The sequence below is a fragment of the Nannobrachium achirus genome (assembly GCF_963921795.1).
Source record: "Nannobrachium achirus genome assembly, chromosome: 13".
NCBI classification, from domain to species: domain Eukaryota; kingdom Metazoa; phylum Chordata; class Actinopteri; order Myctophiformes; family Myctophidae; genus Nannobrachium; species Nannobrachium achirus.
The window spans coordinates 21,237,522-21,249,610 of NC_137833.1; the positions used below are offsets into that span (position 1 = coordinate 21,237,522).

The 12,089-nt window shown below is 42.4% G+C and overlaps 1 protein-coding gene across 4 annotated transcripts in view; it reads right to left on the reverse strand.

The window, feature by feature from the left end:
* ate1 (arginyltransferase 1) overlaps positions 1–12,089 on the reverse strand; it is a 106,135-nt gene that overhangs the window by 60,875 nt on the left and 33,171 nt on the right. For all 4 annotated transcript variants that reach the window (XR_013962666.1, XM_080740978.1, XM_080740977.1 and 1 more), the window contains one exon: positions 11,645–11,677. Coding sequence is in view for 3 of the 4 variants with exons in the window: in XM_080740978.1 (XP_080597104.1) it covers positions 11,645–11,677 (33 nt within the window). In the remaining variant the exon portion in view is untranslated. The remainder of the gene's footprint in view (positions 1–11,644; positions 11,678–12,089) is intronic.

Here is a 12,089-nt window from a genome sequence, read left to right on the forward strand (position 1 = left end):
GAAATAAAGAAGATGTGCGACACGTGGGACCCATCTCCTTCGCAATGATCAATGGAGTGAATGGACAGTAATGGTCGTCAGTTAGCGAACTTAGCGCCCCATCATTTAACGGAAAAAAAAGTGACAATGGACATCTAATGATAGTCAGGTCGTTGCGAGATGGCAGCGCAAGACATGCTTGTCTTTGCGCGAGACCCGGCAGGGAAGCGCCACTGAATGGTGAACAAATCATTTGAACTGATCATTGCCGTGAACGTGAACAAAATGATTTGTTCACTGAAATGAACAGTTTTGCCCACCACTACTGGCTGGCTGGCTGACTGACAGGCAGGGCGGCCAGGCAGCAAGCACAGTGGGCGGGGTGTGAAATGGAGAACCGTTAGCTGTAGGGATGGAGGTACGATGATGGGCTGGCCCGTCACCACATCTGGAGCGGTTCCCTGGAGTTTCTGCTGCCATATAGGTCTGTCTGCGTGTCTGGGGCCGGGGGAAATGTCCGTCAGTGCAGGCAGGCGCCCCTGTTAGTTTCTTGGCATCGGCTCCCCCCCACAAAACACTGGAGGCTTTGTCGAGAGGCCCCCCTGTGTCATTTAGGAGTCGTCAGTTAGAAGTGAGCGCATGGGCTTCCAAATGTGTGTATGAGGCGGCGTGCATGCAATAGAGGGAGAATGCCTGTGTAACAGCACGATTGTTTTCGACTGTGAATGCTGGGGCTCAACTGCTAATAGCCGACCATGTCTGTTTATCCAGTGGTCCCCCGTTCAAGGCCGATCTTGTCTTGACTGACCTGTGTGTCACCTCAAAGGACAGCCTAATGGCTTTGTCCTTGCCACTGTGACAACAATCTAAACATTCCCCACACTAAATGCTTCAAACCACCCCTGAGTCTGCACGGCAGGCCCAAATCACTCTCATATGGACCAGACATCAGCCCTCGCTCTCTCCTTCCTCCTGTTCAGGGCAAGAAGGAGCAAGAGTATTAAGTGAATTCAATTCAAACTGCCTCTGCTGGCAGAGTGGCAAGTAAAGGTTCCATTAGCTTCCAATTAGACTTGAATCATATAGTATTCATAAAACATTTTATACTCTAATTGTTCAATGAGGCAAACCCCTCCCCTCTCATCGAGAGGCTTAAATGCTACAGGAAGACTAACTAGTAGAAACTCTTGAAGCCTGTAAAGTTTACCATTCAAGAAGGTGGACAGCCAAATAAGCAAGGTAGGTACTGTTGCAATAATAAAAGCCTAACAAAAGTACCTATTGGATTGGACGTACATCATCTTCATGTGTAACTATATCTATGCAGTTGTAATTTTAGCGTAAAGTAAATTGACAAGCTGATCATGAAGAACAGGCATACAATACATACAATCTCAGTATGCTAAATGACTAAACTCTCTCGCTTGCTAACATACAACGTATGTTGCTAACATACAAGGCCTGCAGGCAGGTTGCTGGTCAAGGCATTCAGTAACGGCTCGTTTAATCTGCTGAGGAAACGACAGCATCTGATTACTCCCTCCATCAGTCTTCTGGAGACCAGACTCATGATACAGGGTGCCCTCACTGCCACACACAACGCTGCCCTTATAGTGGACATACATACACGCACGCACGCATAGAATCCAGAGGTCACGTGTTGACCATTGCTGAAGGTAACCTTGAGCAAGACTATCCTAGTTTCAGGGCCACAGGGCTGCAACAGACCGTTACTGAGGTGGAGTCACTGGATAGTCCGTAAGAAGGTCCAATAAGGACATATGATAGCTTTTTTTATGTCAAAGCTGGGAATTCTTTAGTTTGAGGCCCATACATTTTCATATCTTGAAGCTATTGATTGATTGATGTCTTTATTGACACAATGCAAACATAAGACGTCAACATAAACGTTTGGATCCTCTTCAGGTCACATGACCTGAAGAGGATCCACAATGGATCGAAACGTTGTCAGCTAAATAAATAGGTTTTTGTACCTGATTTTTAGCCCAGCACAAATCGAAAGTTCCCTTGGGGCGCCCTGTGGCCTACTGGTCTAAGCGCATACCATATAGGTATTGATGCCTGGCGGCGTCGCCGGTTCGATTCCCGATCCGGACGACCTTTGCCGCATGTCTCTCCCCATCTCTCTCCCCCCATTTCCTGTCAGTCTACTGTACTCTCCAATAAAGGCATAGAAGCCCAAAAAAAAATCTTAAAAAAAAAAAGTCGAAAGTTCCCTTTCTGCAGGTGGTCTAGCTATCTTAGAAGAAGGTGTATCGGGAGTCAATCTTGCAAACCGCTGCTGGACTGATAAACAGTTTGATGGTTTGACTGATTGAAAGATAGATAAGCGGGTTAATTGTTTGATCGACTGATAGATATATATATAGATAGATACCTTTATTATCCCACAGGGGAAATTCAGTTGCCCAGATAGTGTGGTACGATGCGTCCAAAAAACAGCTCCCGTAGGATTTTTGTGCTAAAATTGATTTTTTTGCAGATCCTGGTTCTTTAGAGTCCAAACTATGAGAAAATGATGGGTGTCAACTTTTCCGGACCCCGACCCCCTTTCTGGGGGTCATCTAGTTTGGGACCTCCCAGAACAGTATGTCAGCCAGTTAATGTCCAATTTTCTTAATATTAGGGTTGTTTTGTAGGTTTTAAAACATTCTGAGTTCATTTATTACACTTTTGAAGCAGCCAGAATAAGCTTTCTGACTTTTGGTTGGGGTCTTTCCTCACCTGGGACCCCCCAGACGGACCCCTGAGCCCTATCTCAGTACTCGCTCTGCTCCTGCTCCAGAACAATGTCATATTAGATCATAATTGAAGCATAAAAGTTTTTTTCTGAAAACAAAAATGAGTAGTAACAAAGTCTTCCACAGGGGCTTCGGGACCCCTGGGGGTCCTCGGAGTTACTACCTAGTGTGATACGAAGTGTACTTCTAAGGATTTCTTTGCTAAAATGTATTTTTTACTGCTTTGGCTTTTATAGGGACCAAACTGTCAGAAAATGATGGGTGTCATCTATTTTAGGACCTCGCAGAACAGTATGCCAGCCAGTTAATGTCCAATTTTCATAATATTAGAGTTGTTTTGAAGGTTTTAAAACATTCTAAGTTCATATATTGCACTTTTGAAGCAGCCAGAATAACCTTTATGACTTTTGGTGGGGGTCTCTCCTCACCTGGGACCCCCGGAATGACCCCTGAGCCTATCTCAGTACAGTCCTTGCTCTGCTCCTGCTCCAGAATAGTGTCAAATTAGATCATAATTGAAGCATAAAAGCTTTTGTACCTGTACCTAGGCTCTGTACCTGACAACAAAAATGAGTAGCTAATACCAGGGGTCTTCCACATGCAGGGTCCGGGACCCCCGGGTGTCCTCAGAGTTACTACAGGGGGCCAGCCGAACGGCTGTTTCAGTTTTGGCCCTATTCTTCCAACCAGTTCTGCTATCTATTTTTGAATAATATTAGAAACTGTTAGTTTTATGTATCCTGGGTTTATGTAGTGTACTTGATGGTTTATTAGTATTTAGTCTCAGTATCTACTAGTAAGATGCCTCAGGGCGCCAATTCTTTGCCATCTGGCCAGTGATGTTTATCGGACCAGTTACCCATATATGGAGACCCCTGGTACCCATATATGGAGATCCATTTACTGTATATGGAGATATGCTGTGAGAGCCCAAACATGCTTACTCAGTTATTTGTTATGTGAAAGTCCTATGATGTCTATGACAACTGACATCATACCCTTTTATGCCCATACATGGAGATCCCTGTCTGTAGAACCAGCCACACCGATATGGGCTGTCTTGGCCATCTGTCTTGGCCATATATGGATTCTGTTAGTGTGGTATGTGCCCATGTGGCCTCCATATATGGGCATTCCCATATGAAGTCCTGTTAGATATGGGCTTAAATATTGAAGACATCAGGGAACTCAATATATGGACCTTGTCATACATCTTGAATGTATGGCCTCAGCATCAAAGGCTGGATTGGGGTATGTCCCTGTGATAAACTGTTACCATCCTTTGCAGCTTTTACATCTGCCATATAGAGAGCCTCCTTACCTTCTCCTTCCTGGCTTGGTAAGGGGCTCTCTCAGAGGCCAACAAGGCTAAGTTACAGAGGATGACCTCAGTGGGGTCTAAGCTCTGTGGGATGCAGTGCTCTGCCCTTCAGCATCTCTACGACCAGAGGGTAGGTTGGGGTGACCAGAGATTTGGCTGGCCCCCTTTAGTAACTCTGAGGACACCTGGGGGTCCCAGACCCCCTGGTATTAGCTACTAATTTTTGTTGTCAGAGCCCAGCTACAAAAAAATCTTTTATGCTTCAATTATGATCTAATTTGACACTGTTCTGGAGCAGGAGCAGAGCAAGGACTGTAATGAGTACTGAGATAGGCTCAGGGGTCATTCCAGGGGGCCCAGGTGAGGAAAGACCCCCACCAAAAGTCATAAAGGTTATTCTGGCTGCTTCAAAAGTGCAATATATGGACTTTTAAAATGAAAACTCTAATATTAAGAAAATTGGACATTAACTGGCTGACATACTGTTCTAAGGTCTAAGGTCCTAAAATAGATGACCCCTGACAGTTTGGTCCCTATAAAAGCCATAGCAGTAAAAATAATAATAATAATAATAAGTTCAGCAAAACAAATCATTACACTATGTAGTAACTCTGAGGACCCTCTAGGGGTCCCGAAGCCCCTGTGGAAGACCCCTGATATTTGCTACTACTCATTTTTGTTTTCAGATCCCAGCTACAAAAACATTTATTCAATTATGATCTAATATGACATTTTCTGGAGCAGGAGCAGAGCGATTACTGAGATAGGCACAGGGGACCGTCTGGGGGGTCCCAGGTGAGGAAAGACCCCAACCAAAAGTCAGAAAGCTTATTCTGGCTGCTTCAAAAGTGCAATAAATTAACTCAGAATGCTTTAAAACCTACAAAACAACCCTAATATTAAGAACATTGGACATTAACTGGCTGGCATACTGTTCTGGGAAGTCCCAAACTAGATGACCCCCAGAAAGGGGGTGGGGGTCCGGAAAAGTTGACACCCATCATTTTCTCATAGTTTGGACTCTAAAGAACCAGGATCTGCAAAAAAATCAATTTTAGCACAAAAATCCTACGGAAGTACAGTTTAAAAGACTGATAAGCAGGTAGAGAAACAGACAGATGAATTCCTATATTCATGTATATTTTATCACACTGAAAGGTAAGGAATTCTTTATGGCTTATGTACCAACTGCCTGTACGGAAAGGAGGAAAAGGGCTTTTGTGTATTCTGCACCCTTGGTATGGAATACAATGGAGAAGGACTTAAAAGTAAATACATGAATTCTACTAAATGCTTTTGAATCCAAAATGAAATAAATAGAAGCAGATCCCATAATATGTCAAGGTTTTAGATTTATCTCGTTACAAAATTGATTTTTACTGTGGAAATCTCTTTTGAAATGTGATTTATTTCAATTCTGTTCCCTTTTAAGTTTTCGGCTTGTAACTGTTTTTAATTACACTGCGGCCTATCTTGGCCAGTCGAGGAGACTTTCTCTCAATGGTGACTGAAAATAAAAGGTAAAAACAAAACATTTATTATATGCATTCAAGACTTAACGTAAGTTGTTTCACTAGCAAGATTTAGATGGATGGATTTAGCATAATTACTTCAGTCATTACTGTACACCACAAACCTGTTTAATTTAGAGATGTTGCTACTGCCAGATCATGCTGTTATAAACATATGGCCATGACACACATGACATGCACATACAACAGGCTGCACATCTGCTATGCTACAGTACGTCAGGTGGCATGTCACTGATGTTTGTGCATCAATGGTAAGTGAATGAGGCCCAATGTGTTCACTGCATATCAAATTAAACTCTATATAATTAATTGGTCCCATAGGACTCACTCAATAGTTGGTCCGCTTCTTTTTTCCCTGGCCTCTACACTAAATCTCACTAAAAAGTGAGGAACCAACCAGGGCCCGTATGCAAATGTAGGGGCGGACTGATCACCTTCTGCACTACTCTGATTGTTTGTAGGTCTAACAATAAGAGTCTGTTTAAATCTTTTTGTCACCGCCCCTTGGAAAAGAAAGTAACACTGAGAAGAACCCCACTAATATCCACGCAGTGATATTGTCTGGCAACACAAGGCTAGTTAACTCCTACCATGATGTGCATCCATCCTTTCAGGAGACAGTGAGGACCATTTAAAAAGATATATGTATATATAGCAGGCATGCAGGCAGGCAAAAAAATAATAATAATAAATATATATATATATATATATATATATATATATATATATATATATATATATATATATATATATATATATATATATATATGACTAATTAGCAACACCTGTGTTAATGGTTGTTTGCCCTTAAGATAACCAGATTAAGAGGCTGTTTGAAAAAAGAAAAGAAAGATAATTACCCCATTGAGCCCCAATCAGCTTGTAATATTGTCAATACAACCACAGCCAAAAACACCCCCATCACATACACTACATAGGCCTACACATATACTGTAAACACACACACACACACACACACACACACACACAGAAGAAAAACTGACAGCTGATGCTAATTACTCCAACTGTGTTTGAGCACGAAGCCCCTGTAATTTAGGTGAAATGGAACACAGCAACAAACAAATAAGTGAGACCATCAGCGTTAATTAGCCACATTTGGAGGTGTAGTGTGGGGCAATTGTGAACTTAATCGTCCCAACAGCGTTTGCATAGATTTGTATAAACGCATGCTTACACGTGAGCTGATGAACCACACAGTACGCTCAGTCCATGTGGTATGTGACCGTCTGTGTGTGCGCGTGTGTGTGTGTGTGTTTTAATCCATTTAGGCCTAGAATTATGTAATGTTTTAACTATTGAAAAATAGCAGATATACAAGCTCACAGCGCGGCACCGAGTGCCGCACTGCAAGCTTGTAGATCTATTTTAGAAAAATTGTGATTTGAGATTCTTTGAATATATCTTTTTAAAAGCGAACATTTATAACTCAAATATTTGCTTCTGGGTGGTCCCTGGAACAACATATTTTGAGAAGGGGGGGCTCCGCGGTGAAATACATGTAAATTTGGGGGTCCTTGACATGAACAAGTTTGAGGATTTAGAAGACATTCATAGAATTGGGTCAAAGATATTCAAAGACTTGCACAAATGTTCAAGATCTTTCTAAAATTGCAGATCTACAAGCTGCTATTATATCTGCTATTTTTTAATAGTTAAAGCATAACATAATGGTTAAAGTGGTTCAAACATTTGCGTTCCGGACTAAATGGCTTAATAGCGCTCTGATTGGAGACAGATGGACGTCAACACGCAGTGGTAGCGGACAGCCATGCATACTTCCAGTGAAATAGAGAGCAGTTGGACAGAGACTTAAGAGGACAGAGTGTGGATCACAGAGAGAGGAAGGGAAAAAAGAGAAAAGGAAAGAAAAAACACAAAATGAATTTGCAGAAAGGAGGCCACCGAAATCAAAGCCTGAGAGGAGAGGACAGAGAGAGAGAGAGGGGAGGCAGGCAGTGGTGTAAAGTAACAAAGTACATGTACAGTACTTAAGTATACCGTACTTAAGTACTTGAGTTATTTGTACTTTACTTGAGTATTTCCAATTTGCGATACTTTTACTTCTACACTACATCTCGGATCTAAATATTGTACTTTTACTCCACTACTATTTATTTGAAAACTTTAGTTACTACTAGTTACTTGATTATTATTACAAAACATACATTAACCGCTTCAGCCCAATGTACATTTCGGCCATTTGAAAATAGACGATCTACAAGCTCACAATGTGTCGCATCGCATTGTGAGCTTGTAAAACTGCTATTTTCAAAAGATATTTTTTTTTACATTTTAATGATTTTAAAGCTTGTGAAATGAGACATTCTGCATAATGAGTACTTTCTACTTTTGTACTTTAAGTACATTTTGATACGAATACTTTTGTACTTTTGCTTGTAAGGGTGCCCTCACACCAAACTACCTGGAGTGGAATCCGCCAATGCATTTCAATGAGAATGGAGCGTTTTCTGCAGAAATCCTCTACTGGCAAAAAACGCTCCATTCTCATTGAAATGCATTGGCGGATTCCACTCTAGGTATGTTGGTGTGAGGGCACCCTTACATAGTATTTTTAAATTGCAGTATTGACACTTTTACTTAAGTAAAAACATTGAGTACTTTTTCCAGCACTGGAGGCAGGCTGTGAGACATGTGAGGGACTGTCATATCGGGTGCATGCGCGCGTGTGTGTGTGTGCGTGCACGTGTGCGCTTGTGAGTGCGTACAGACTAGAGCAGAGTAATTCGGTGCGTCTGGCCGCCAGCCTTGACGAGGTGATAAAAGCTTGTTTCCTATAAACACTAACGATGTTCATTAGTGGGGGCCTGAGGGGGCCCACAGGGCTACGCGGGGGGACACTGTATGTGTGCGTGTTCGCTTCTTATTAAAGTGGCGCTTTTAAGCACCCATCCCACGTCTAATTGCTGGTGTAATTGTCGTGACCCAGCGGTTCACACCAAGTCCTCCCGATGGCTACAGATGACCAGGCATGTTGTGTGTCGGCTCTGGTGACTCCTGGCTGCACACACGCATATCGCACACTGACCAAACAGAGCCATTGGCGCTTATTTCAAGCTTTAAAATGAGGATTTCTTGAACACTGTTCCCATCCCAAACCACTTATACTACATTCAACAAATTAAAAAACAAATGTGGATCTCTGGCTTACATTTTTTGTGTGAAAATACGTGTTAAATGGCGCTGTATTCCCATACTTTAAGTTATCTCTCCAGCACTTTAGTAAGCAGAAAATATATTTTCAGGTCAGGATACCAATTTCATCCAAACAGCAGAGAGAACTCATACAGGATGAACAAGTGATGAGATGAAAATATAAATGTAGGTAGGTATGTTATACCGGTATTTATGTTTTGTTTATTAAAGAGCTGGAGACACGGGTGACCAATGTTACGAAACGAACACAATGATTACTGATGGTCATGAATATATATGGTTCTAGAATATTATTGATGGTGTTTCTTGCCGTGCTACATCTACAGTACCCTCTCCGACCTGTAACTGTATCTTAACTACTGTGCTGCCTTTGGCAACTGGATTTCCCTCGCAGGATCAATACAAAAGGGTTATAGCCTTATAGCTGCTTCTTATTAGCTTTAACATTAAAATGTAACTTGGAGCACCTTTAAACATTTCAAAATGTATTTAAAACATGTGTGAAAAGAAATGGTGGAGGTACTTCTGTTGCCGACAGGGCTGGCAGTGTGCACAAGAAACATGGCACTGATCGCTCTAGTGGTGTGTGACATTTAGCTCCATACAAAGACCGACCGGCCCCGTTATAGACAGGTAGACTCCTAACAGAGCTATGCGGAAAAAAGGCTCCAAGACTCCCTGATGAAGACTTGCGTCAGAATTGTGTTTTAAAGTCTAACATGCCATTAAAATAAAAGCCATTTTAGACTGCCTTGGAATTTCGGGCATTTCTGATGTAGAATACATTTGCATGGATTGGATTCTGTGTTGCATTGTGTGCCTAAGACGTCCACAGGCGTCTTAGGGTCAAAGGTAAATGGACGCCGACTCCCCGTTAAGACGTGTGGGAACGTCTTACCTGGTCGCCATGGTTACCAGGTGAACAGGTGCCGCGGTAGCGACTGGTGAGCGAAAACACTACATATCCCATCATGCAACTCGGCCGCCAACATCATGGAGCGTCTATTCTCCATAGGCTACGGTTCATTGCTGATGCAAAGAAACGGCTTTATCTCGGAATCTACTTCCAACAACACAGAGAATGCAGAGACCCGCTCTTTTTCACCGCTACACTGGGCCGTGACGGTAGGCCGCGGTTAGGATTTTAGTTTCGTGACCGAAAGTAAAGAAACTGACGTCCATTTATGGCTTCCGGGGCTCTTCAAAATAAAGCGTAAGTAAATGACGGATTCACTTAAGCCCCCCCCCCCAACTAGAGTACTAAGCCATCTGTTTTGATGACATAGTGATGCCAGTGGAGCTGCCCAATCAGGCTGTAATCTGTAACACACACGGTAAAGGAGTGGTGCCGTGTTGCTGTCTGTCAAGGCTAACTGGAGAAGACTGGTCTCAAAAGGCCTCGTCTTCAACACAGTCACACAATCTGGACACCACATTTCTCTCCTCGCCATTCCTCTCTGGCCCCCCTCACCGTCTCAGTAAAGACCGGGGCTAAATAAAACCCTTGCAATATGAAACAATACTCGCTTCCTGAATGCCTCAACACCCACCCCCCCCCCCCCCCCCCATGCCCTCCATCCAGCTGGAGGGCTCTTGAAAGGAGAGAAAATGTTGGGGGGGGGGGGTTATACTTAGTTACACGTCAGTGTCGCACACAAAGAATAGTCCATCTACACGCTTACAACTAAGGCTGCCGAAAAAATTACTGAACCTCGAATAATTGGCATCAAAGTACCCTACCTTTGCGATTTTATAGAAAAATATCCATCCATTGTTTCCAACCACGGTCTTCTGTAAAAGACAGGCGTATCTCTGAGTCGTGAAAAAACAAAACAAAAAAAAAACTGTCGACCGGGCGCCTGCCGTTCCAATGAACAAGGCTGAAGTTTGTCCCTCGTTTGCGCCAGTCGTAGAGCATAGAAATAGGGAAAATAGATCAGGGCTGAAAAACTAACAGAAAAGTGATCCTTTTAGTCTCTTGGACCTAATTTCGTCCATCCCTAAACTTCTTTGCCTTTTTTTACCACTTTGGGAAAAAAAAATAGCTGATCTACAGGTTCATAACGTGTCGATGTTATGAGCTTTAGGATAGGGGTAAAGCGTGGACGGAAACATAGCTGTCTGTCTAGTGTCTAACCTATGCTCAGTGTGTGTGTGCTCAGTGCCTTTCTATTTCTAAACAAGCCAAATCACATTCCGTGCTCATAACATAATTGAAAAACTGCAATGTGTTCCCCATGATTGAAATGATTTGATATTTTTTTAGCTGTCTGGTGTGAACGCACCTTAAAAAAAAAGAAAATACTTCACTCAAAAAACTGCATTTTGCGGTAAAACAGGTTTTGGTGGACAAACTATTGCAGTTGACCTGTCTTTGGAAAGATGGATGACTGAACTTTGTACCCAGGTTTTTCCTGTTATCATCTTGAATTAATCAACTTATGATTATGGATTATGGTTTGTATATGAGGTGTAACATGGCAGGGGAAGCCTGATGTAGTTAACAGTTACCACCATCTGTTGTGTGGTTCATTCAGAACTATGCTGCTGTAAACGTGGATAAATAATAATAATAACAATAATTGAATAGCACCTTTCATACATACAATGCAGTCCAAAGTGCTTCATATTAAGATAATAAATAATAGGAAGCCAGGAAGTAATAAAATAATTGGCAGCATGTTGAAAGCATTTTGAGTGGTTTCCTTTTTGGATCTGTGAAGCCGATTATTCGACCGGTGCCGGCTTCTTGGGAAGGTCCAGCTAATATGCACAGGAAACCCCGTAGAGGGGAGACGTGAAAAATAAGTACAGTATTTCCTTTGATACGCAACAGGAGAACAGGAGTACGTTACCTCTAGTGGAGAGTCGCAGAGAAACCTCCGGAACTGTGGAGGGAGGCGGCGGCACAGAGGGCAAGGGAAAAAAAGAGAGACAGAAAAAAGTTAGTTACAAGGGTCACCAGCTCTTGAAATTAATGAAAACCATATATTTCTTACAGTTTAACCCTCCTATCACTGCTCTGCTTGTTCAGGTGTTAAATATCAAATAGACTCAGTTCAGAGACGGCCATAAAACAGGATGACTGTATTTACACAAATGAGAACATTTAGCCTATCACGTTGGGGCTCGGTCCAGGGAGGAGGCACACACACACTGACAGCTTAAATAAGCCTTCTTCCCTTAGCACACATCCAGTGGTGTAAAGTAACTAAGTACATTTACTTAAGTACTGTACTTAAGTACAATTTGGAGGTATTTGTACAATTGTACTTGAGTATTTCCAATTTCCAATACTTT